Below are 27,625 nucleotides of genomic sequence, written 5' to 3' on the forward strand. Positions count from 1 at the left end.
TCATAATACTACCTTAGGCTTTTAAGCAAAACAGGGAACACAAACATTTAAACAAACTCTGGTTTATTAATTTCAAGTAATTAAAAAGAAATTATATTTTTGCACAGTAACGCTGCAAATTAAGTAGAATTTTCAAAGTAAGCAGAATGGGAAACAGACCAACAAATGTAAAGAAAAACAGAAAGACACTGTATAAGACACAGGAGACATTAAAATCAGACAGTAGTACTGAATCTATACCTTTTTGAAATATTTGTTCACATCACTTATACTTCAGTGCACATTTTTTGAACATCATAGCGACACATGTGAAACAGAAAAAAAAAATCCCAGAGAGTATTATACCCTAACACCCAGTATTGTCCACATTTTACCATGTCAATAAAATAGATAAAGATGATTCAGCAAAGAAGCTCTCACACACTCACAAGCACACACTCGGGCACACACAGGCACACACACAAAGCTTTAAAATTTGCCAAAGATAATAAAAAATATAGTTTAAGCTCCAACCCAAGAAAAAGCACTACCAGTAGCACCAGAAAGACAAACAAAATCAGTAAAAGGAGCAACAGAGGATTGCATTTTTGTCTGTTCAGAAACTTTGCTCCAGCACAGATACGAGTAACAAGTTTGTTATGAAAACACAACAGAATATTCCATGTGCTCATTTAGGAGAAAACATCGAAGGCATTTCTCTGTGAGGAACTTGTTCGCTGTTGAGCTCTGTGATACTCTGCATAGAATCCATCTGATCAATAACGCAACATCCTTACACCTTGCAAAGAAAACAAAGCTGCAGCTGTGCTCCATACATCACCTTTGTAAAGGTGAACATAAAAATAAATCTGTCTTTGCGCCACCAAGGTTTTCCCTCCTAAAATTATTTTAAGAAACTATAGATATAATTTTCTTTATAGTCTGCGAGTAACTCAACTGGTAGTATTCTTCCCTCCTATCTGTCAGTGAAGTTGACCCAAGTTGGAGACGACTGAAAACTCAAGCTAAGCCAAATTAGAGCAAGGGAATGTTAGAATATTATACAATGTAAATAATAATTACCATCTCTCAAAAATCTGAAACAAATGATGGAGTATGACAGGAAAATATGTTTTTGTAACATTTGATTTTCACGTGTTGGCCAATATACATTAATCGTCAATTACATTTCCGATGATTGTCATACATTGACTTATGACAGTGCTCGGATCAATATGCATGGTTTCAGCCTTGGTAAAGAGCATTGACCCTAGTACACCAACTTCGGTCAAACTTTGCTGAGTAGGCACATTTTAATGCAATTACACAAACCAAGAGGGTGTAACAAGGGAAACAAAGTTATTTGAGAAAATTACGATCAGTAAGAAAAGAAAGGACAGAACAGCAGTGGATGGCAGACAAGTTGTGATTGTTCGCTCTGGTTAATGTCTGTTAACAGCAGCAACAAAGCAAGAATAAAATTAGAAGCTCTAGTTTTTCCTCAATTGATTCAATTCCTCCACATATACAAATAATATGAACTGCAGGTGTAATGAAGAAAAGCTAAATCACATCTAAACCAGAAAGGTTCCTCATCTGGATACAGAGGCTGAGAGGATCCAACTGCTCTTGAGTGGTTTTAACAGGTTTTGTAATCTCTTACACAACGGCCAGTGTGTGAAATTCAAAATATGGACAGAACAAAACAAGTGAAAATGTGGACAGGACAATCCCAATGGGACTTCTTTTCTGTAATAATTTCTTATATACGCAGGCTTGTTTGTCCTCCAAATTAAGTTTGAACACATTCTCTGTTTTGGTTGCACTTACATCACTCTGAATGTAAAGACATACTCTGTAGTAAAAAGATTATATATTTATGTAAACACAGCCGCAAAACCATATCATACATATACACATCCAGGTAATCAATCTCCACTTCATCTGATAACAGATGACACAATATTCTTATTAAGCTCATGTATCTAAATTCTTTTCATACAACCTGTCTTCTACATCCGACAGCCGCCAACATGAACCCTTCTGTACAGGCTTCAGCCACGAGGGACTCTACCCTGAAAAACGCATGCAATCATCTTTTCCACTCAATACACTTGTTTGCTGTTTTTGTATAAATCCTGAGAAAGTGAATTAAAACAGGTAATAATCTTTAAGAAAATCAATTTCATTTGAAACACGGAAAAAGAACTACTGCAACACCAGTACAATTGCACACTGAAATAATATATATGCTTTAGAAATAAAAAGCTTTTGATGGTGAACTGATTTATAACAATCTTATTATATTGGCCAAAAAAGTGTTTTCTTCCAACTGAACATCTCGATGCTGTTTTTAGTGGCAGTAAATACCATTGTGACTTGCAGTCCTGCCATCGTGCTGATGATGGCAGCACTTTGCAGAGAGGAAGAACAGGAAAGGAAAAAGGTGGCACAGATGAAGGACAGTGGAGGGCGACTCTAGTACAAAGCTGCCTCTCTTTCCTCCATTCTGGTAAAAAAAAAAAAAGCATTCAAACATTAAGACCACATAACAGAGATCAGTCAATTTCTTCTCCTGTCTTTCCTTGGAAAATGTATTTATTTATTTCCTATAAAAGCTGAGTTTGCTAGGCCCAACAAAACACCTTGGGCTTGTCCAGTGAAACTGATCCAGTTGCAAGTTCTTTGAATTTTGCTATAGGTGGTAAAGGTAACTCTTTGGAGTGAAGTGCTCATATTGTAGGCACAAGGAAGAAACAAGGCAAAGCACAGACCAGAGTCTCAGCGTCTCATCTGTCCCATTTGATAGTTCTCTCTGTGCTGACGGTTGTGGCGCTGGCCCTGTGCCTGTTGGTTTGCTTGCTGCTGCCTTCTCCTTTTCAGTGTACCTACAGGACATAAACATCTCGGTTAGGGTCAAAAAAGGACAATGAAAACTGGAAATCAATTCTGCTCCTTTTCTACACTATCAGAAAGGAGCCCACAGCAGAAGATAAGGCAAACATACAGCAATAACATGTAAAATCTTAAAACTAAATAGCAAATAGTCATATTTCAAACAACAAAAAAGTCTATCAACATGTAACATCTGTCTCCTTAAACTGCACTCAACTACTTATCTAAAGTGGGTGCATGTGAACATACATAAATATAAAGTAAATATAAAGGCATATGATGTACTGTACCTGGCAGTGGCTTTGGCGGGGGCAGTTTGGGGTTGCTGCTGGGGGTGTGGACGCTGCAGATCTTGATGAAGCCAGCCATTAGCATAATAAGAGCAATGCCCATCAAAAGCACTGCCCACCAGTGAGCCTGGATAACAGAGTATATATTAAATGATATCTAAACACAGGCGAGAAACCTCATAGAAATAGTTTCTATATGTATGCGTGTCAACACGTTGACAGGTCTTTGCTGCATTTGCTGTACTGATGCACTCACCACTATCCACTCTGCAATATTTTCATAGAGCTCTGCATTGAAGATGGCTTTCTTCAGCCTTGCCAGAGGCCCGTCGGCGTCCACCAGACGACACCTCATGAACACATCACAGTAGCCCTTGAAGTCATTGCAGGGGGAGCCGGGCTGCAGCGTTGTGGTCTTCTTGTTGAAGATTGCGACCCATCTTTCTGAGCCTGTACTGCTGCAGGTGCTGGGATTCACTGAGGGCAGAGGGAGAGGGAGGAACGTTTAGGATACTGTCAAAGAACCTCAGTTCTGTAGCCTGAAGATGACAACTATTGTCATTGATGTCATCACATAATTCTAACTTGATATTACTGCTGTGATTGAGTTTTTTGATCCATTAACGGCTTTGCAGCCTGTCACTCACTTTTTTCCATGCAGCATACGTGACACAGCTCAGCTGCTTCATCCTTGCCCTCTTGGCTGGCACAGGTGCATACCTCCAGACCATACTTTTCACAAATGGAACCAGAGCATACCTGTTCCAAACAATTAAGCATACAAAAAAAAAACGTTTTCAAAAAGTTTACTTTAAATACAAAAACAAGCTTACTAACTGCTCATACCAATAACAAAAAACAGGAGGTTTACTAAAACAAACATACCCCATTGAGGCAGACTTGTGTTTCGGCATGGCAAGAGGTGAAGTTTGCCTTTGGTTCTGAGGCAGGACACAGAGCAGTAGCTCCATTACACTTGCCGTCTTGGGCGCACTCAGACTCCAATCTGCATCCGTCATTCGTGCTCTTGTAAGTACACAGTGGTGTGCAGCATGGGCCTTGGCTGGGACTGCATAACACAAATTATAAATATAATATGCAGTCAAACAAATGCTATTAATAGAAATATTTGTGTTGAATAATTATTTCCCAAATTACAGGACTGAAAGAAAAGCATGCTTATCCCATCTGACCTGCAGCTTTTGCCAGGTTGGAGCTTGCACTTTTTGCCCTCCGCTTCATTGGCGTTAAAGCAGCAGGGATCTTTACACTGATCACTGTAGCCGCAGTCACACTCTTCTCCGTCTTCCACTAGTCCGTTACCACAGATAGGCTGTCCAGACTCTGTACACACAGACACAACAGCATGAAGACAGAATCTCTCTCACACACTCAGCCAGAACAGATATTGTTTTGAGCGAGAATTTACCAACAAAACAGTTATCTCTCTTTTTCATCAGAACGGCGCTAATATTGCGGATGCTGCAGATGGAGAACTTATTATTGTTGAGCTTGTCCCCTGATGTGGCTCTGGCGTACATGATGTAGTTGCCCTTCTCCTTTAGGTCCTGCGCCTTAGACTCTCCAGGGGTGCATTCGACCCCAGAGTCATGCTGTAAAACAGTAGGCAAGTGAAGGGCAGAGGGCAGAGAGACTTAAGCGAGAGATGCATTTATTATATTGCACAGCTTGAAAAAAGAATGTTGTGTACTGGTGAAGGTCAGTGTTTTAAATCATAGTACTTACAGGAGAGCCAAAGTTGTGCCCAACCTCATGAGCAAAAGTAATGTGGGACACCTTTGGAGGGACATGGGAGGCGTAGTTCTGCACAGTGATGATACCAGTGTTCAGAGACTTTTTCTTCCCATCAGAGTACAGTTTGTTCTCCTCACAGATGCCCCCTGAGCTTCCTGTAGAAAGACATAACTACAATCATCGCCTTGCGGTGTCATGCCTCCACCAACCAGTCAAGCTGCAGTTTACATCCATGTCACATTTGTGTAAGATTGTTATGATTAACATATTAATTCCCCGCAGGCATTCCTGAGGTATCACGAGAATGGGACGGACGTGGGGTCAAACTGACCTTGACCTCTGACCAACAATTTCTAAGTGGATGTTTTAGCCTGCAGGTGTTTCTTGCTCAATCACTGAGGTTAATGATCCTCACTGTGATGTCAACACCTCCAGCTCGTTACATAAACTACCAAAAAATAATCCAATCAAAAGTAAAAGTTATAACTGGCTATACCCGTTTATAACTGCCCAATGCATTGCCTAAATACGTCTTTGTTCAACAATTACAAATAATCTACCGTACTTCACACACTGTTTAGCTTATAGTGATGCTTATAGAGTTTATGATATTACATGATAGCTTACACAAAAGTACCAATATAAACATGCACCTTTATATATGGCTATAAAAATATATGTAATAAAGGGAATTAAGATGCATATTGTAAAAGAATATACACATATATATATATATATTATTTATATATATACATATATAAATAATATGTATATATATAAATATATTTAGTATTTTGTGAGTCATTTATATAAACATATTCTGAAAAAATAAAACTGCTCATGCATGTGATGAATTTGATGCTTTTTCTGTACTTTTTATTAATTATCAAAAATAAAAAATTTCCATCTAGAAAAAGCTATGAAAACCACTTGCAGTCACAGTTAACAGTAAGCATTTCAGCATTGCAGTAATTCTTCCCATAATCCATAAACCCAGTCATAAGGAGGCAACTTCAGCTTCTAGCCGCACAGAAACAAAGCCAAGAGACTAAAGCACTTAAAGCAATAAACAATGTATCCATTATGTGTAATTGTACGTAACAAGTATGGCTGCACATTATATGTTTACCGCACATATATGTGTGTGTGTGTGTGTGTGTGTGTGTGTGTGTGTGTGTGTGTGTGTGTGTGTGTGTGTGTGCAGCTCCTCCACTGAAGCAACAAAACAGCTGTTCACATCAAATAAGATACACTTTAGTTGTGCTCGACCAGTATCCCTGAAGGCACTTCATTCTCCCTTTGTTCAAATAATCACTCCACAGCTTACTGCAGCCCATTTTCCTCTCCATCTCTTATCCTCAATCGATTCTTTCAGCTTACAGCAGGGCCAATTTGCCCGTATTGATTGTCTGTGTTTGCTGTATTCTTCAAGTTGAGATGGTGGTATGAACTTATTCAAAGAAATAGGAAAGAGAAGCCACCATAAGTGTAATCTTTATGAACAGATATATTCATATGAAAGCAGAATCTTTAGACCCAGTAGTTTTAATCATGTTTGGCTTTGGTTGAATGCAGGTAAACAGTCCGTGTGGACAGCAAAAGACGAAAAACTCAGAAAAACAATCCTGGAACCCACCGGCTATCATCTGACAACGATATAGCTTTGAGTTCACTTTTTTTTTTATTCATCTCTATTAATATGCAGTTTAAACTATCTACTTGTGAAACAACCAGGTTGTACACGTCATCCTTCAACTCAAACTCTATTCTTGTGTCTCCATGTTGCTAATCCTACCTTAAACAATGAACAGAGCATGGTAGGCGAAGTCTTGGCCCAGGTATCTGTTATCTGTATATCCGCTGGCCACACCACGACAACAGAATTATTAATAACTACCCTAAGAGGCTAAATTGTCATCTGTCCGATAACCAATGGGATACAAGATGGCCATAGCTATCATTCATACCTCTAGAGAAGTAGAAATACTAACAAAGACAGTTTGGTGAGTTTGGGAATTCTTTAACATAATGGGCAAACCTAGTGGGAAGAAAACAAATTATGAATCATGACAAAGGAGGAAGCATTTCCTCCGGCATCCATTACTGCTTAAAATTATTATTTAAATCTAGTATTATACCATTTCTAGACCACGGTATCAAATTGTTGTAATGCTGTTTAACTGGATGAATGGATGTACCAACCTGAAGGAGCCCCGACCCAAGCCAAGCCAAGCACCCCATCATCAAAGTCCCTGTCAGAGAAGACATAGGCGAGGCAGTAGTCATTGTGGTTCTGCTCAGAGTTGAGCTCCAAAAACTTCTCCACTCCGATGTTGGCAAAGCGAAAAGGATTGGAGGAGTCTTTTTCCTCAACGGTGGTGTTTATCTGAATAACGGAGAGTTGAACAATTAGACAAGAGGAACGAGAGAGGAAAGAGACCCCAATACTGGAAGATAAGCAGATAAAACTTATAGAAACTATAAAGAGTTGAAAAATTGTTCACACTGAGTAAAATCTATGCCTAAATGTTCACTGCTAAAAAGACAAGGTTAACTTTTCCACTCATATTAGCAGCTTGATTTCTTTCAGGTTAGTTGTTATATAAACTGAATCTGGAGCAGTTATGAAATTTAACTCACCCTGATCCTTTTAACCATGAAGCTGATGTTTCGAATGCCCAGGAAGTCAGTGGCCTGGTAAATCGAGTCAATAGCCTTTACGTGGCTGGATATCTGTAGAGCAAGCGATCGATTAGATTTGTAGGAAGCCAGAAAAGCAACATATGATAGCTAGTCTACGTTATCTTGCAGCAATGAAGACACTAAGCTTTGTCACATTCCCAGGGGCTGCCATTTCTAAAAATAAAAAAGGGATGAATTTCTTACATTGTGACACATCTGCTTATTAGTCTTTTAAGTGACTATTTGATTTCATAAATATGTGATTGAGTTTAAAGGTGCTAGCCAAAGAGCCTCCAGCCTAAAATCATGTGTACACACTGTGTTCATACCTGGGCAATGACAGCTTCTCTTGTGCCATAGTATTTGAAGAAGAGGTGGTCAGTCTGGATGAAGAGCTGGCAAGTGTTTTTCTCTTTCGCCGCTGCCCTCTTTCTCCTCAGAATAACAGGACCATGGGAGCTCTCCTCCTCCTCCTCCTCCTCCTTCAACACACTTTTCACATTCTGTTCCAAAAAAACACCAGGATCAAACGGAAAGAAGATGGAGTGGGGACCAATGCCTTATTAAAAAAGTTTATCAAGAAACGATAACAAAAGACATGCACATCCAGTGTCTGATAGGAAGAGCGCTGGATCAAAGAAAAACCTAGCAGAATTAAAACAGATAGATTTGCACACCAAGTTGCTTCTGTTGGAATCATTTTTATTGATGGGTTACATTTCGAGCACCAGGCTCAGGAAAAGCAGCTCATAGAAACATACCCATACTGTCAGTGTAAAGTAGTTTGGATATGAGAGAAGATCTTTTTAATCTCACAAGCCTTGTCCATCTGTGTGTTTAATTATGAGCTTGAAGGAGGGGGAGGGGCTTTGATGTGATGCTGGCACTTACTTTCACTGGGTCTTCTACTGCAGTTGCCTGGTACTTCCTCATCCTCTCCAACACTGAGTGGTCAGCGCAGCCGCCCTCTGAGCCATACTTATGAGGATAATCTGGTAGATAGGAAGCAGATAAGAGAATGGTACTGAAGGGCTTACAGTGCCATCATGGATCTCTTTCGAACCATGTGTGGTGAGCTGGAGAAGGTGAATCGGGTTGAGTTGGGTGTAAGAGTAACTGCATTTAAAAATAAAATAAAAGAGCTGGAGCGATATAGGTTTTACTCTCTACAAATCCTAACTGACAAGTCAGTGTTATCTTCCTCTCTCCTTCCTCACTGAGCATTAAAAGGTATTAGCCAGCCATGATCTGCTTCTACTATTTGAAAACATTGCTTCTCTGTTCAAACCTGCCTTTTTCCATCGTACAACTGCTGTGTGTGTAACAGAGATCTCTCCAGGCTAGGACGCACACTGCATTGAATCTTAAAGGGCAAATGAGATCGGGCTTCAAACAAAGTCTGTGTACAATATGAATATAATTTCCAGTTTTTTGGTTTAAGCAGTTCTGATGGCAAACAACTCTACCATGTTAAACTAATGGACTACTTTGGGTATTCTCGCAGTTTTTTTTACAATCACAATCACGAATGTGCTCATATCTAGACTGCACACCGTGTACTAAATGACGGCAATTTTCTGTTTTCATAAAAACAAGAATCACTTCTTCAACATCTAAATCTGTGCCCCACTACAGCACGGCCATCTGGCTTCAGCAGCTGTCTTTACTAGATCACAAAAACAAGATGGGATCAGTCTTACGATACATAATCACCACCTCTGCTTATAGTCACAACACAGTTTACCACTGGCCACACCCATATGGCAATCCAACATCAAATAAAGTATGATTCAAAGTTGAACTGAATGGAGACACACTGAAATGACAGATTAAACCTCTGACAATGTGTTTTCGTTTTTTTTTCAGAAAAAAGACCTCTTTGTCCTTACAGTGAATGCCGTCTCATTCAACTACTTATCAAAAGGCCCTTGCAATTCGGACAAAAGTGAGAGAAAAAAATTGGCAGAAAAGCCAAGAGTCAGAAGTGAGGACCATCCTCCTTTTTCACTGATAACAGCCTCAGAAACTCAAGATATAACTAATGGCAGACAGACTTAAACAAATCTAAAACTGTTGTTTTATTCTCTGGGAGGACTATTTTGAGTTCAACTGCTCATACAGTTATTAACTTTTACAAGTATATTGTCATCGGAAAAATCAACGAAACAAGTTAAAATAGTTAGGTCAGGATGCATTTTAACCATCTTGAAGACCTGAATTTCCTTTTAAACAGAGGCTTAGAGAATATGTCTTTATGGTAATGAATTTATTTTTAGCTATTGTTTTCCTTTCATTTCACTAGGATAGAAAAATCAAGGTGAACAGTCTGTATTTTTCTGTACAAAACAGTACAAATTAAGGAAAACATTCAGACAGAGCTAACAGGGAGGGAGAGGGATGGGTGCTATGCTTCTGCAATGAGGCTGTCGTTCAGGGTGCCATTATCAGCTGTAACTGCTGTAAGAGGGCAGTGCAGAGTGCAGCTATGTCAACAGAGCAAAGAAAAGCTTGGGTATAACAACAAAACAGAGGAAGAGCAACTTCCTTCTCTGCTCAGGTGGAAAATACTACACTATAGCTTTACATAGCAAATAGCTGTTTGCTGCTTCATTAACGATCTGGATGTCATATATGGCTCCTTTCAGTTGCATGTGGGAACAAGTTTGCAAGTTGGTTTCAAATGCATTCAAAATAATCCCTGTGTCTGTGTCAATACATATGTGTGTGTTAATGTGTTTATGCAGGTTTTTACTGCTGATCACTTGGTACAAACACACACAAGCACATTCACAGTGCAGTGAATCAGCCAGCCCAAAGCAAGGACGGGGCTTTCTGCCTAGAATCATGTCTCTAGTCACTGGATTGTGTTTCTACTCTACATTTTGTGCACCCACCACAACCACACCTTGCCTGTCTGAAATCTAAACATTACTTCCAAACATTTTCAGAGGTGAATTGTAGTTTCCTATCAGCTCCAGTCACCTGAGCAGTTATCAGTTGGTTGTATTCTGACATTAGCAATGAATATATTTTTGCTGTGTGGCGCTCCAATAGTGCATCTAGTATAAATTCTGACCACCTTGACCATGGCCTAGAACCCAGACCTTCTCTCAAAGCTTGTGAGGCTAGTCTATGAACTGCTTAACCATCATCCACTTTCTTTAAAACACTTGCCACACCAGCTTATTCCCAATTTCATTCCTCACTGTACAAAATAAATGTTTTGCTCAATATTATCCTTCCCAAATATTAATTATCTTCCTTTGTAGCTTTTAATATTATGATGTCTTTTTTTTAAAACAATAAAGAAGAAGACAAGTAAAAATCTTCAGCCAACACATTCCTACACAGAGGCATATCAAAAAGACACCTGTTAAAAAGTCACAATCTTTCCCCAATATTGTAAACATTAACAACACATGAAGTACCTCTAGACAACACAGTGTCTTTCAGTAATGCAAAGTGCAATGTCAAATACTTACTGATGTCATCCTCGTGATAGATGACGGAGTGGAATGGCACATTCTTGTTCTTTAGGTACCTCTCGGAGGGTTCGACATAGTATGTTCCTTGGTGAGTTTGAATGAAGCCTTCAAAGCGCCCGTCGATCACAGAGCCATGGGTCAGTGTGCCCTTTTCACCTGAAGCACAAAAGAGGATGAGGATGAGCAGAGGCAGACAAAATGTAGTCTTTGTCTGTAAGGAAACTGAAGATCAGAATACTATCCTTGTATATCCAGTACACAATAAAACTGATCTAAATATTCAAGCAGGTTAAGGAAAAAAACCTGGTCAGCATACAATTTGACCAAATAGACAGAGGTATTTGCATTGAGTATGACAACTCTTGCATTGTTTGCATTTTTAAAAAATGGCTATAGTTACAGTGATATTTAATCATTGAATTTACACAACTTGTGTGATAAATAAAGGGAATGCTTCAGAAAGTGTATTTGCAAGAATCTGGCAAAACAATACGTATCATGATACGGGGGTTATGATCCAAAATTCTGCAATACTGTAAGCAAGGCGATATATTGCAAATTTTATATAATTATATTTAAATTGTATAAAGTAATATAAAGAACACATTACCATATGCATGAAATATGTGCAATGTAATCAGAAAAGTGGGATCTGCATTGCATTTATCACAGCCCCTGTAAAATCCAAAATCATAGAACTATTTTGAGAGAGCACATGTTGAGAATCAATACAGTATCACAGAATTTAACCTCATAACACTCAATAATTTCTTACACCGCTAATTCAAACTGTTGTCTGACAGACTGCACAGAAGTACATTGGTCAGTTTTGCGTGACTAAAGAAAGGTGAAAAGGTGAAAAAACTTTGTGTGGTTAATTAGAATCTGTATTGTTACCAAATGTCGGAATTTGGTCAGTTCAAACTATACAAAGCACGATGATGCTGTTTAAGCTGCCACACTATGATTGTAAGCATTCATGAAACCTTTCAAATAAAATCACTGTGTGGTCAAAAACTAAATGTTGTGTAAGGGTCAAAACAGCTATATTTTCAAACTCGACGCTATTTCTTTTTTTCCTTTCTGAAATGTCTTAGCTGATAACTGTTTCTTGCTACCCTTTCTCCTTGTTTCACAAACACTGACCACAACAGGACAAACAGACTTGTTTTCCTCCTGTTCATTTGAACTCTGCTGGAGAAGGGCTGCAGATGTACAGGAAGGGAAGGGATTAAGAGCGGAAGGAAGAACTGGATGAAAGGTAAAAGTACGTCCTGTGTGTGTTGTTTTGTGATGTGATAACTACTTGACAAAAACAACCTTTATGTTTAGATGAAAAAATTGTCCCCAAGTTGAAATGTTTGACGTCAAACTCAAGTCATTCAAGAGTCAATAAGGGATAATGTAGGGAGGATACATTGAAAATGATGATACAAACTTTCAATTTAATTGAAAATAAAAGGGTGATTGATTTCAAAACATTTGCTTTGAAGAAACTGCTCTTCTGTCCAGGATGTGTTGTGTGAAAACAGCTGGACTTACCAAAGATTTCTCCACTGTAAATATGTGAAGTATCAACGGGAATCTCCTCTCCCGATACCTCAATGATGAGATCTGGTGAAAATAGAGTTGTATCTGTCTTCATCCGCAAGTTAAAGTGTCTGAAGAGAAGAATTGGAAAACATGTGTAGTTAGCATAGCAATTAAAAACCAAATGCAAAGTTGTACTTTGACACACTGACATGTGGGAAACACGATACAGCCCTTCAACCCTGGTATTGTCAAGGTCATCCTTTATAGCAAAGTATAAAAGATGACCCACACTGGAAAGCTTGACAGCATACAGAGACTTTGGCACTAAAAGCAGCATCATTTAACCATTTACTGGTCTACTGAGCTCTACAATGCTGGTTGTTGCTCACTGAGCTAGAAGAAGAATTAGGTCATGAGGAAAAGCACGTGAACATTTTTGCACAGCCATACTTTACTTTTTTATTTATTTATTTATAATCCTCTCGTTAACATAACCATGATGTCAAAGAAAAAATAGCATCACATGAGGTGCACATGAGCCACTAGCGTCCCAGAAACCTGAGGCAACGTAGGGAGCATTTCAAAGGAATACTTTTCATCAGGACTCTCTAAAGTAATCACAAGGATTGGTCTCAGGGTGTGAACTTCCTCCATATGACTCCAATGATGTTCACATTGCTACCTCATACTGAGCCTTTATGGATGTACCATTTGTATTCTCTTACATTAGAACATTTTGCAAAAGACAACAAATCTTTTAGAGAAATAATATTAACTGCTGACTGTCTAATTCTTTTTTAAGTGTCTTCAGCTCGCTCCTTTTTTATTTTATTTTTTAAATCATCGGTCCTTTTATAGGCAGGTGGTAGCCTCAAATAACCAGAGATTAGCATTGGCAGACAGGTTACCATTTCTTAGGAATTAAACAAATTTAGTCACTGCCTCGGTTCATTTATGTATTATATTGGTCAATCTCCAAAAACACTGGTTCCTACCTTAGCCACAACCAATAGTACATTTAGTTTGTAGCCGCCTGCCTGAGTTTAGAGTGCGGCAGAGATGAAGATTTTGCAGGCCAACATCAGACAACATCAGCACCGGTTCCCTCGACAAATAAACTATTGGATTTTTCCATTGGATTTTGGATTATTGCAGAAAAAAAAAGGATCCGTGGCAAACACAAGTTTAGGATACTAACATGTTTTGTCAGCAGGATAATCTTTAGAAATGAACACCACTAACAGCAGAAATAAAAAGCTAACGTTAATCTATAAACAAACGAAACCACCGTCGCATAGTATATTGAACATTTATATATTAATACATTTGCAGAGGTATGTGTGTTCAGGAGAAGAAAAATGGTTGAGGACATAAAGGCAGACTGAATACACTGCAGGAATGAGTACATGAAAACATCAATAGAGCAAAACCAAAAGAAACTGAGCACAACAGACAGGCAGCAGAATGTTGGGAGGAGTGGGACAGAAAATATTTGTGAGATAGCAGAAGTTTAAAAAGGTCAGACTAAATCCAGGATATCCCTGTACAGGATGACTCATTGACTTGCCCCAGCATTCAGTTTTCCTTTTATCACTCCTGTTGTCATTTCATAAGCATCCCTTTTGTTTAACACTTCTAGGGGTGATTTCTTCTAGGGGTGCCCCCGACTAAAAATTTGTCAATAGTCTCCTGATCGTCAAATAATATCTAGAGTTATGCATCTATAGAAGAAAAAAAACTAAAAAAACATTATTGTCCGAGATGCATGTTACGCTCGCTTAGCTGTTGTTTCACAATAATGAGCGCTGTTTGTTGTGTGTTGGGGTTGTGTGTGTGTGTGTGTGTGTGTGTGTGTGTGTGTGTGTGTGTGTGTGTGTGTGTGTGTGTGTGTGTGTGTGTGTGTGTGTGTGTGTGTGTGTGTGTGTGTACTAACGGCAGTGTCCGTAGTACAAACATGAAGTGGACCTTGATAGCTAAAGAGACATGGTTTCTTATCATGCTCGCGTTTCATGTAAATTAAACCTTATGCCCCTATTTCCATTTTCATTATTGTAGCAATTCACAGAGAGAAGGGAAACGACAGGGAAGTGAAAGGACAGTCAAGTAGAAAAGAGCTGTTTCTATGCCCCTCCCCTAATTGATTTTAGAGAATAAATTCGGAAAATTCGCTCTGATAATGCTGCATTCTGTGCGCTGATAAATAAATATAGGACTATTGTTTTATTTTGAAAAAGCTATGTTGTTATTTATGGATGATGAATGATCCTTTGTTTCATTACCACATTCTCCTGTCAAGTATTCCACTAATCAGAGTCAACCCCAATATCTTCCATTCAGGGGTTCCCTTCATCTACTTAAACAAAATGGTTGTATAAAGCAACCTAAAGTTTGTTTCTGGAACTAATAAAATCACTATTTTGTCGCTTAAAAAAATTCCATATTCAGAACTGGAATTCTTAAGTCAGAAAATAATTTCAATTGAAAGCAACAGAATTTTAACAGAGAAAGAAAAACATAAGAATATAATTTGAATCAGAGAAAGCAGAAAACAGACTGCAACGTGACCTACTCTTTGAAGTCAGAATGGTGACACGTGATCATGTGGCAACAGACTTAGACAAGTATACATTCCTCTGCTTGTTATTCATCCTGGAACACCCAATACAGGTCTTGGCCTCTTTCTACCCTATCAGCGGCAACTACAACAATCAATATGACCTCATGACTTCACCTATGGCCAATCAAAAGCTCAGTCATCCCATAATGACCCCATCATGGTCACTGACACAGATGAATCCATAAATAGATTATTCAATCAGAAATTGAATGCATCATCAGGGATCTGCAAAGGCATTTTGGATGTTAATCGTCAGCTACACTGTCCATGACAGCACTTTTACATAACGTTTTTGAGAGAGAAGCATCCCTAAGCAAGAACCATTCAATATATTATGTAATTATATAATTAACCTAGTTTCTTGCTTTAGTTTATAAAGCTACTTTAAGCAAATAATCCCCATATATTTAGACAATGATTCAAACCTTAACAAAAGTTGAGTTATCGCCCAGAGCCAGTATGAAAATCCAACATCCCCCCGACTCAGTTTCAGATTCCCCCCAGCCTATGTCCAATCTTTTGAACTAAACCACAATAGGTACCCTGCATATACCTTGAAACACAAAGGGGCTTGGTCACAAAGATAGACTAGCTATATTCTGTGTTTAAGGCTCTATTGCCAATGGATAAATGTGCTATCTCATTTTGCAAATAATTTTATCTCTCAGGTAAAACACAAACTTTTGTCATCAAACTTAATTTTTTTTTTTCTGAACTACTTTTGCGTTGCCTCGCTTTAAGTCTACACATATAGAAGTATAAATATAAAATGTAAAGAATACAAAATATGTAAAAAAAAAAAAAAAAAAAAAAAAGGTTTGCATTCCCTCGCAATATCTCTTTTAACTTCCCCTGATGCATAAACTCTGCAGATACTACAGAAAGGAGAGATGACGGGACATTTTACATTATGCATTGATTGTTCATTACTCCTTTCAAAGGGCTGAGCCCCAACATTATAGAGCATCTGGCTGTGAGAACAGCTGCAGCTGCTCTGCATGGCCTGGTGGGTGAAGCTGTGGCTGTGGTGATATGGTTATTGCTCAGACTACGGCTGCAATTGTTGTTTAATCTTCGATGCTATGGATATGGCTATTGTAGTTAGTTTAACAACACTCATAAACTAATGTGTCACAGCCATAATCATAACAGCCAAAGCATACCAAAATCCCATTGGCAACCAAGAGCCAAAGCCACATCCTCCCATGGCTTTAGTCATAATCACAGTTACACAGCAGTCACAGCAAGCTGCAGTCTCCTACACAATACATAATGCTCAATCATAATGCAGCTCAGACTTTCATTATGGATCAGAGGGAATGGAAAACCTATTGAATGGTAATACAAAATGTCAGGGAAAACAATTATGTACTAACTAACTAAACAGCCAAGAAAAAACAGGAGAGAGTGAATTCCAATTAAGGGGAATTTCAAGAAGGGAAGGAATTGACAGTACTAAATTCCCAACAAGAAATCACTGAACAGTTAAAAATGACCCCAAATGGTTAATGGTTTTACCAACCGAAAATGGAAATAGAGATGAAATCACTGCATCATGTTCCAGACGACAAAAACTGCAGACAAACGAACATGGCTCGCAACAGACGGCGGTGGATCAAGCCAGTGCTCCTCATCAGACCGAAGCAGCTGACTGATAAATTATTCAGACATATCAAAATACTGAACATACTGACTCAAGCATCTGACAGTCATACACTTTGCTCAGTAAGCATGCCGGCCTAAAGAAATAGAGTGCCCTCAAGCCATGGCTACAGAGATGGTATCCCTACAAAGAGGCCAATATCCATATATTTAAACAGTTTTTATCTATTATCAATCCACTATAACTCACAACGTATGACTATATATCCATGTTGGTACTTTTGGTCTGTTAACTACACCATCACTAAACTTTCACTACTAGAGTAAGCACACATTACCCTTATTTGAATGGGCTCTGTTTGAATAGCTATGAGCTATGATAACAATTAGAGAGCAAATAATAAGTTAAATGTGCGATTACTCCATATGCGAGTGATAATTTAACTTCAGGATATTGCGTAGCCTGCTACGTGAGCCTGGGCCTCTGAACACTGCTGAGCTTCCCTTATTGCAAATCATTAATATCTTTGATGTATTTCCAAAAGGGGAAATTACATTTCACAAATCAGAGACTTATTCTTGAAAAGGTGGATACTAAACTCTGGTCCTCTCCCAGAGACAGCTGTCTCCTCTGCCTTGTTCCATCACCTGATCCAGCTACAAATACTCATGTGAGTGGGCATACACAAGAAAGCGTTTCTCTTGTTACAACAAACCTCTATAGTGCCACACAGTCCTGCCTTGGGTTTTAACAATAGGGGAGAGTCTGTGTCTGTTCACGTGCTGCACACACACTGGTAAACTTGATGAATTCAGTGAGTATATAAAGAATAACATACTAGCTTTATGACCACTGGAATAGTTATGTCTATCTTAAAGACAACTTTATCACTGTTATGGAAAACACAAATGCAAAAGTGCAATATATGATGTCAGTCACCACAACAAACGACAGCCTTAACACCAGAGTTAAATCAAAATCTCTCTGACACATTATCTCAAAAAATATGTAACACTGTAAGCATTATAAAGGTGATATTTGTTTCAAGACTATGATATCTGCTAGCATAAGCTTGTGCAAGGGTATATGATATTGTGTACACATCTGTGGTGCTGCAGAGACCTGGACCATTAATAACGGGAGCCAATAATGTGAAGCTAAACCTTGTTTGCTTCCTTATGGACATCAACATACATCAATAAAATTTCAAAATATTCGTCATAAATGTCAGGCCAGTGGGATTATGACCTGCTCATAAATTCATTATCATCTACTCTTTTCCTGTTCAGTAAACTTGGGTTGAGAAACTGCATCATACTGCAAACCATCTCCAATTCAACTCCCTTTAGGAAATAGTGTTCATGTCCTCTTTAGACACACTACAGTGTATTACGCTGTGGTTACCTCACTGTTACTGGCAGTACCAGATGATTCTCCCAGGCCAGCAAAGACAGGAAATAGCACAAAAACACAGGAAAGGAATCTGTTTGACAGGGCCTTGATAACCCACAACGCACAGGCTTGTTGAAGAGGAAAGCAGAGGGAGCTTGCTGAAAAAACAGTTCTGCTGAGGTAAAATATTGTAAAATTAAAAAGAGTACAAGGGAAAGCAGATGGATAAGGCCACGTCCACACTAACCCGTTTTCAAATGAATCCGCATATCTTTTTCTGCGTTTGCACCGAGCGTCCACACTACACAGCGTTTTAGGGCACCGAAAACGGATAAGTTTGAAAACGCCCCCGAGGACGGAGAAGTTTGAAAACGCCGCGTTTTCATGATAGTGTGGATGACGGAAAACGAAGAAGTCCGAAAACGATGACGTAGGCACCGGCGTTCGCTATTTGATTGGTTCTTAGCAGTTATGACGTGTCATTCCCTGATTCGTCACCCCCTTACCACGTGACCCTTTTCCGTAAGAGAACAACAACAACAGCCTTGATACCGATCGCCTACCAGGTTAATTCAACATGGAGAATGTGGTATTTGTTACAGATGTTTGTACAAAGATGTTCAAACATGTAGGGACTTAGGACTTAGGACCCAGGGGAGCATAGGTGACCCATGGCAACCCGGAGGGGGTTAGCGGTCTTTCGGGTTCAGCTGGAAGCTGATATGGAGCGATTAGCGGCCTTATCAGCCCTACGGAACGGACTTCTGACGGACTTGTGTTGACCAGATGTATGGACCCACAATCTAGTAAACGTAGTTTAATAACTGTTCATTTAAAGTACATGTGCTGTCTGTGTGGGAGACATAGAGTTAGACCTGCAGTGTTGTAACTAAGCTTGAAAAATAAAACTTCTAAAAACTTCCACGAAATGTGTCTGTTTGAGTTCATGGAGGAAGATTTTAGAGGAAGTTGTTAAGTATCAAGCACGACAAGTATCAAGAGTAGTGTAATCGTATTATCTGTAACCAAGCAGCCAATGCAAAAAACGGGTTAATGTGGACATGGCCTAAGAGTGAGACACAAAGGGACAAATGGAAAGCTGTTTAGCATTAGTAGGAATAGCCCAAGAACTGAACTGTGATTACAAGACAGTATATTAAAATATACTTTACTGTGTGTGCGCAAGTTTGTGAGGATACTGAAGAGCTGATATCATGTACAAAGTAAAGTTAGCAGAAAGCAAACTGCTGTTGCTAGTGAGCAAAGGCAAGCCAGCTAGTCCACATTATCCATGTCATCTGTTGAGGTATTATGCATTCCCAAACTGGGGCCTAGTGAGAAAAAGGCAGGCATGACTCCATGTTTCAGTTGTAGCATATCATATGACTCAGATAAACCTTAAGAAAAGTTTGAGCCATGTCATTGGTTCCGTTTAGTATCTACACTTTTTGACTCACAAATGGGAGTTAAAACATTTATTTTATATTTGGCAGTAATTGAACCACCAGTCTCACAAAGACATACCTAGAGTACATAGAGTACAAAACCACCAGCTAGATCAATGTGAACATTTTAAACTATAACTTGTTCATATTCTTGTACTACTGGAAGCCATTTATTTCCATATGCTTTCCACACACAGATTCTGCTGCAGCCCGCTGTCACTTTATACCAAGTGACAAGAACTCAGCTGATACAAATCTGAGAAGACTTCAGCAGTGTTAATGCCTAAAATAATCTGTTTCCAAAACAGGGATGGCACCATGGTACTCGGACTACTTGGCATTGAAAACGGCTGAACTCCAGTAAAATGTAATTTAAAAACAGAATTTGATTACAGCTTGCAATAATGTGGTTAGTCTTGTTTTCTCAGAGATTTGAATAAAGGAAGCCACAGTGTGGCCACAGGTGCTCTCAGAGAAGTCTGCACCACAGAGATGGGTATCTTTTATACCTGGTACAAAACACACTCAACACAAGATCAATGATGATCCCTAGAATAGGGTTAGTTAAAATCTCACACATATCTTGTCGTATGTAAAGAAAACACCGGTAATTTCTCCACATGGGGACGTTTTAGCTCAGTATTATGGTGACTTTGTCTGAAGTTCTTTTTACAACAAGATGGTTCAATAAAGAAATGAACATTTCCATTTCACATTTAATTGCAAGTTTTATTGCAAATGCAGAAGACTGTGGTGATGGCATGGTAAGTAAACATAATAAGTCCAGCCCAGCACTGGTCAAGGTAAAAATGATGAAATAGATGTCATGACTTTTTTAAATGAAAGGTACTATACTTCTTCTAAATGTCCTTGAGTAAAACAGTGTTTATTTGTAGGTCCATTCATTAACATGATTACAGCATGTGTTCACAACTGTGCATGGAGTAGGACAAATAACAATAACCACAAAGAAGACTCAAACTTCATCGGCATAGAAAGAAGTTAAGTTAAAAGATAGAAGGGGAGCATGAATAGGTGAGGAGGACAGAGTGTGTGAGCTTGTGATTTAACAGACCTTCCATGTGCATGGAAGTCCAGGTGCACAGTCTTGTCTTGAGGAGAGAGTGCCCTCTTGGCTCTCTGGTGACGGTTGTGCAGGGCTTCTGTGTCATATGATAAACCCTCATAATGGCGAATATATTTGTCCAAGGGGTTCCCAAACTGACCTGAAAGAGAGTTCAGTGGCAACATTTAACAACAAACATTTGGTGCAAGAGTAACATTTTGTTTTATCATTTCACTGTAAATCCTGGATCCGTTATGAGTATTCATCCATTTTATATAGAATTTGACTGACACAGTAGACAGATATTGGAGCTTGCAACGTGTTTGTTTTCACAAAACAAATTAAAGAAAAAGTTAAAATAATCACTTCATGTTTTGATCCTTTTGGTGAATCGTAGACAACTCATAGACTAACAAAACAGTGCTAACGCATTTCCTTCATCAGAGCATTTAACAGCTATGAGCTCTATTCCTAAAGGTCACATGCAATCAACACTTGCTTTGGAATTACACAACCACACGGGAACGTCTGCAAGAAGATTCACAATTGCACGTCTCTTTTGAGCGCAGGCTTTGTTCATAATATTAACACAATGGCTCTGTTCTATTTGAGTTTCCCTGTGAAGCATGACAAGGAGCCAGCATGTTCAATATCAGGACCCTGAAACTGAAGCAGTTACATGTAATTCAGCTATCATTAATGTTATTATTTACCTGTGCCTTTCCTACTGTTAGTTGTCAACATGTTTTGCATGAAAGAAGTGGGTAAAACAGGGATGAATCTGTATCATAGTGACCAGCTTTCGTTCAAGCTGTCATTCACTAGAGATGCTTAACAGGCCTATTCAGCTTGGTGATGTGAACCCAGAGAGGTTATCCTGCCAGCTCTCATACTGACCATTTCTTTGTTCTTTTCACAAAGACAAAGAGAGTCAGTTTAAAGCGCAAATGAGGAGCACATGATGCCCATCAGGTGACTGAGGTTCTGTTTCAGTACTACTGTAAGTCATTGTGCAAGAACAGTGACTGAATTGGCTTCAGGCTATTTAAATACTAATCTACATTCCTATGGCTACACAGAAAGCTACTAACTAAATATCAGTCTGAAGTTTTGGTTCATAAATGCGCTGTTGGAAGCTACAAAAGCAGTCTTTGGAAATAACTAATGTAAGCAAATGATCACCATCCCCATGCTCAATTATGTCTCATAATTTTTTTAACAGATTTGGTGCAAGATTTTTTTTTTTTTTTAACCAAACAAGAATAGATAAAAATAGTCAAAGTCCTTCCAAAATACCACATCAAGACACCAACCCTTGGAGAATTCGGAAATTTACTGCAAGAATTACAGTTTTCAATTATTGGATGACAAATACTTTTACAATTACAATTACTGTTTGGAACACTAGTCAGAAACCCATTATCATTAAAATGACATGCCCCAACCTGCATGGGATTAGCATAATGTGGGCATGTCTGCAAAGGAGAGACCCGTTTGTACCCATAAAACTCATTTCCATTCAGATATCTTGAGAGGAGAAGGGACCGCTGTGAATATGGCCATGCTAGTTATTCCCTTGGCAAACTTTAGGGTCCTAATTTATTTTGCCTACTTCCTGACAATCTAGCATGACATGGTTGGTACCAATGGATTCCTTAGGTTTTCTAGTTTCATATGATACAAGTCATTCTAGCCCTAAAAGTCTGCTACAGCCTCTGACAGAGTATAGTCTGCCGAGGACGTCAGCGTACACAAGGAGTAGAAGAAACTAAATTGCTAGGACTGACAAAAAGCTGAGCTCAAGTGTTTGTAGTGAAAGTAAAATGGTAGATAAATACATTTTATTAAGAGACTCCCACAGGCCAAAAGGGATAAGTTGCTCCATATTGCCTGTATTTTTCATTACACTAGGGCTTCCATGTAATGGGAGTCACACCTCCCAAAGCAAGGAGTGGCTGTATAGGGCTAGAAGCAACTTGTCCATGAATGCAACACAAAGATATTCCAAATATCAGCTTCTTCTTTGGCCATTTTTCAACAATGAAAATAAAGACAGCAAATAAGACTGAACCAACATCAGCCTGGAAACCAACAAGATGGGGTTTGGGATGAGAGAATGATGCTGTAATTAATCAGGACATGTGTTGATTTTATACAAAAACACTCACTGCCAACCCAGATTGCCCAGATCTGCCTTCTCAGTGTGACGTGACAACTCCATTAATATGTAATATTGTAACAGCACAAGGGTGATTTATTAAAAGACGGTGGCTTACATAATAACTTAGTAGTTTGTCTGAAATTTCTGGGATATTGCTGCTTATCAAAAAAAGAAACAGATATATAAATAGGATTGTAGCAACTACAGCATACATTTACATGCACACAAGCATCCTGGTTACAATCGGGTCTACTGGGGTAACATGTCTGTTTGCGCATGTACCATCCTATCGTGGTTTCAGATAGCAGAATTACAAAGACCAACCTGCACAGAGGCAGACAATCAAGTCAAAGCCCAAGAAAACTGGAGTTTACCCTATAGGTTTTGATTATTCCAGGATGTTTCTTTAAACGTTCTCAACCATGGTGCTCAACTGGTGTAACAACAGACTGAAAAACAGCATTCAATTTAAAGGGCTGCCCCCCCTGCCCCTAACCTCAAATGGCCAATACACCTCCTCTATTTCACATTGTTAGTCATGACTATTTGACCTTATCTACCATTATCATCTAGGTTATAATTAATTAAAACATTGTTTTTTACTTTTTTATTCTCAGTGAAACCATAATTCATTATAGTAACATAGGAATAAGTGAAAGAGATAAAAAAAAAAAAACCGAGTTAAGTTAGAAAAATAACTTTAAATAAATAAAAAGGCTTTATAAAAAACACACACAAAGATATAAACCAATTGGATTTATAGCAAATAAAATAACTATTCTTTTCGCATTTAATTGCTTTAAAGTGTTGTTACATTAATCACTTTTAAATTGACTTCTGTTTCACTCACCCCTCTTTCTTAGACACCTTATACTGCATAATGACTTGACGGTACAATCCTATTGTATATGGGCCTAAATAGATTACCTTAATAAGAGGTAGTAACTGAAATTTCTAGCCAGACAGCAACCAAAGGTGAGAAAGAAATCTGGCAGTCAGTTTTACTGTAAAGGCTATGTCATCGTGATTTAGGTGCTATCTGTTTCAGTCTCAAGAGCCTCAAGAGCAGTTCTTGACAGAAAGGAAACTGCTGACAGGAACAGAGGAGGTGGTAACAGCATGTTTCACAACTGATTTGAGCCTCACGTTACCATGCATGCTGGGTGATGGCAGGCGGGCTACCACTACACATAAGACACCCAACAGCTCAGGGCCACTCAAATACGTCTCAATGTCCTAAAACTATTGTATAAAACATTACTGGAATAATTACAGTAAGACAGTTGTGTGTAACCTGCAAGCATCAAATCTGACCAAGATTGCCATTTTTAAAAAGTCAATGCTATATTCCTCCTGAAAATATTATCGGCTACATACCGTAACTGACTGTAAGCAGGTCAAGTAACAGTAGCTGTGTCAAGACAACCTAATTTATCTGAAACACTGACTTCCTGACATTTTCACAACATTCACAATCCATATTTCCACACATAGAATCCATCCGGCTTATTACATTTCATACATTTTAGGGAATTGTGTTTTTTACTAGCATGAAGAAAATGACCAGTTGTTTGCAGCAATTTAGGTTCAAATCAGGACATCTTTTGTCCCACCTTTCCTATCCCTTGAGCATACTGCTTATCTTATTGTTTTTATCTACATGGCCCCATGATGCAACCTAAGCACCATTATGTTTCCGTCTGGTCAATGAATGGAAAGAAGTGAGTTAAACAAAGTAGAGAAAGGGGAAGGCTTTCTTACCTAAATTTCACACTTCAACTAGAACTGCTGCATAATAACTGGCTGTGGTTGCTTATATGTCAGTCAGTATGCAAAAATTACATTGTAGCGCTCTGTCTCAATCACAGCTTGTATAGTAAAGGCTTTAAACACACAGAGTAAATGTATAGTAACAGACAAAAAGATAAGCACAATGAAACATATATGATAAAAGCTACAAATTTTGGCTTTTGAAAACGTATTTTAAAAGTAAGCATTATTCGTAATGTGTGCTCCATTCCACAACATTTGGAGTTTAAGTACAAATGCTCTAACAATAGAAATAGCATTTTCCTAGAAGACCATGTCTGCCTTAAACCTGACATCTCAGAACTTTGTTTTATGATCAGTGATTAAGCTTTCATTCAGCCTTGTGCCAGGGTTATAACACACGTGATAAACCAATAAAAAAAGTTGAACCGTATGTAAACTACAGTACCAGTCAAAAGTTTGGACACACCTTCTCATTCAATGGTTTTTCTTTATTTTTATTTTTATTTTTTTCTACATTGTAGATTAATATTGAAGACATCCAAACTATGAAGGAACACATATGGAATTATGTGGTAAACAAACAAATGCTCAACAAACCAGAATATGTTTTATATTTTAGATTCTTCAAAGTAGTTGAATGAGAAGGTGTGTCCAAACTTTTGACTGGTACTGTAACTCTCAAATCACCATTTTTGCACACAGTGTAAACTAGCACTTTAAGTTGTGTTTTAATGTGATCCCTTTGATGTTTGGCCACAAGGTTTGTGACTGTATGGAAATAAGGAATCAGCACTAAGCATTCTGTTGTTTCCTTCTGGGTAGAGACACACTAATCTTCAGGTCAGATCAACATTACTTGTATTTATATTTTATCAATCAAAATTACAGCAAGCTTTTGTCATCATCAAAACGGTCCTCTAGGATATGTTTTCCCATGAAGTAGTACGATACTGCCATACTTAGAGAACATCTAGATTAATGATTGTCAGGATGAGAAGCACCAAATCATGTAAATGAGATAAACGCTATGTTTTTCCCCACAGCTGTTACTCATCCCTGACAGGAACAGGAACATGATATGATTAACACCCGTGGACCAACTAAAGTTTCTCCTTTAGGGTCATTTACTGCCAACAGAGAAAGACACAGACCTAGTTTACAGGGCTGCTTCTGGTGGATGTGACGTTAAATCCTGTGTAACGTTGCGGCAAGTGACAAACTTAATGTTGAGGCAGAACGAGTTGTTTTGAAACTAGTCTAACTCCAGTAAACACGTCTGTAACTTAGGAGTGTGTTAACTACATTAGCACCGTGACGTCAGTCCCCCCCTCGGATTGAAGACTAAACATAAACATCACGGACCTGCTCCCCAAACAACACGACACACAGCGCAGCTCACCGGGGAGGCTAGCCTGTTAGCTTAGCGGGTTAGACCCGCGCTAGCTCCCCTCAACACCGTCCGTGTGGAGCCGAGGAAACTCACCTGTAATGGCTCCGAGGCAGCACAGCGTGAGGAGTAGTTTAACAAAGATCATATCGACAGCCCCGGTACGTGATCCAGCGAAGCGGCCCAGCGACGCCGAGGATTGCTTCTTGTTTGGTTTTTCTTTCACTTAAAGATATAGTCGCCCTTCCTAGTTAGCTAGCTCCCATCACAAACACCGGCCTCCCGCAGCCCGACGTCACACACACACACGCACGCGCACGCACACACATACGCACACACACACACACACACACACACACACACACAGACAGGCGGCCCTCCTCCCTTCCGGCGTGCCCTGCCAAGAGAGCCCGGACACACCCGTTCCTTTCTCGCTGTGGCCGCAGGTCGAGAGACTCTGAAAACAACCAGAGATCACGTCTGAACCACCATTCAGGGTTTCAACAGGACCACAACACGCTGCAGTCTGAATGTCAAAGCCACGAGGCGTGTTGAGGCTGTTTCCTTGATCAGTCTGCAAGTTGTTTACTTCCGCAAACCATGACTTCCGGGTTTACTGGGTGTTTCAGGGGGGGTTTTCATACTTTGCATAGTGGTGAGGCTCTATGGAGGACAAAATCCTACTTATGAGGAGATTAATTATAAACAAGAAATGGATACTTAATTTACAAATTACATACATTTAAATATGTTATTTTTTTCACCAGTAATTCTGTAATAAAGCTCATATTACTGTAACACAGAAAACATAATTGTAGTGCAATAAACTAGGGGAAAATGTACATCTGACAAATTACATACATTTAAATATGTTTTTTTTTGACCAATAAGGGTAATTCTGTATGAAAGCTCATATTACTGTAACACAGAAAACATAATTGTAGTGCAATAAACTAGGGGAAAATGTACATCTGACAAATTACATACATTCAAATATGTTATTTTTTTCACCAGTAATTCTGTATGAAAGCTCATATTACTGTAACACAGAAAACATAATTGTAGTGCAATAAACTAGGGGAAAATCTACAACAGACAAATTACATACATTTAAATATGTTATTTTTTTGACCAATAAGGGTAATTCTGTATGAAAGCTCATATTACTGTAACACTGAAAACATAACTGTAGTGCAATAAACTAGGAGAAAATGTACATCTGATGAACTGTTCAAATCTGTGTGGGGACTTCCAGTAGATTAATAAATAACAAAAACAATGGCATCAAGATGCTAAAAAAGCGAGAGTATAATGACATCCTGCTGGCAACAGGAAATCAAAATCATAAATGTGTTCAAACAGACTGAGTGTTGATTTCCTCTGTCAACCGCAAAGTGGCATTGTGTCTGTTTTCCTTCACCCAAATAATTGTATTATTATATTCCTTTATTGGTCCCCATGGGGGAAATTCGAGTGTTGCAGCAGCTCAACTACACAGACACAGACAATAAATACACATACTATACAACAAAATAAAGATAGAACAAAAATAAGAAATAAGA

At 38.8% G+C, this 27,625-nt stretch overlaps 1 protein-coding gene across 2 annotated transcripts; it reads right to left on the reverse strand.

Moving 5' to 3' along the window:
* Positions 1–46: 46 nt before the first annotated feature.
* Positions 47–26,632, reverse strand: adam10a (ADAM metallopeptidase domain 10a). Of its 2 annotated transcripts, XM_054612603.1 has the most exons (17): positions 26,160–26,632; positions 20,752–20,902; positions 12,629–12,747; positions 11,084–11,242; positions 8,493–8,593; positions 7,931–8,104; positions 7,560–7,652; positions 7,122–7,305; positions 4,911–5,074; positions 4,594–4,777; positions 4,358–4,508; positions 4,050–4,233; positions 3,812–3,923; positions 3,421–3,641; positions 3,165–3,291; positions 2,754–2,867; positions 47–2,488 (listed from the first exon to the last, which is right to left on the reverse strand). In XM_054612603.1, exons 1-16 carry the CDS (start codon positions 26,209–26,211, stop codon positions 2,761–2,763), a joined length of 2,283 nt encoding a protein of 760 aa, XP_054468578.1. In that variant the 5' UTR covers positions 26,212–26,632; the 3' UTR covers positions 47–2,488; positions 2,754–2,760. The 2 variants fall into 2 exon arrangements, with proteins under 2 accessions (XP_054468578.1, XP_054468570.1); XM_054612595.1 differs by having other exon boundaries at positions 47–2,867.
* Between the last annotated feature and the right edge of the window lie 993 nt (positions 26,633–27,625).

The sequence above is a fragment of the Anoplopoma fimbria genome, chromosome 2 (assembly GCF_027596085.1).
Source record: "Anoplopoma fimbria isolate UVic2021 breed Golden Eagle Sablefish chromosome 2, Afim_UVic_2022, whole genome shotgun sequence".
NCBI lineage: Eukaryota > Metazoa > Chordata > Actinopteri > Perciformes > Anoplopomatidae > Anoplopoma > Anoplopoma fimbria.

Excerpts from the sequence above, each read along its gene's own strand:
- adam10a (XM_054612603.1), bottom strand. The coding sequence starts at position 26,211 with ATGATCTTTGTTAAACTACTCCTCACGCTGTGCTGCCTCGGAGCCATT. Across the intron at positions 7,306-7,559 it reads TCATGGTTAAAAGGATCAGG|ATAAACACCACCGTTGAGGA; the intron begins GTGAGTTAAATT and ends TCCGTTATTCAG. Across the intron at positions 2,868-3,164 it reads CCCGCCAAAGCCACTGCCAG|GTACACTGAAAAGGAGAAGG; the intron begins GTACAGTACATC and ends TATGTCCTGTAG.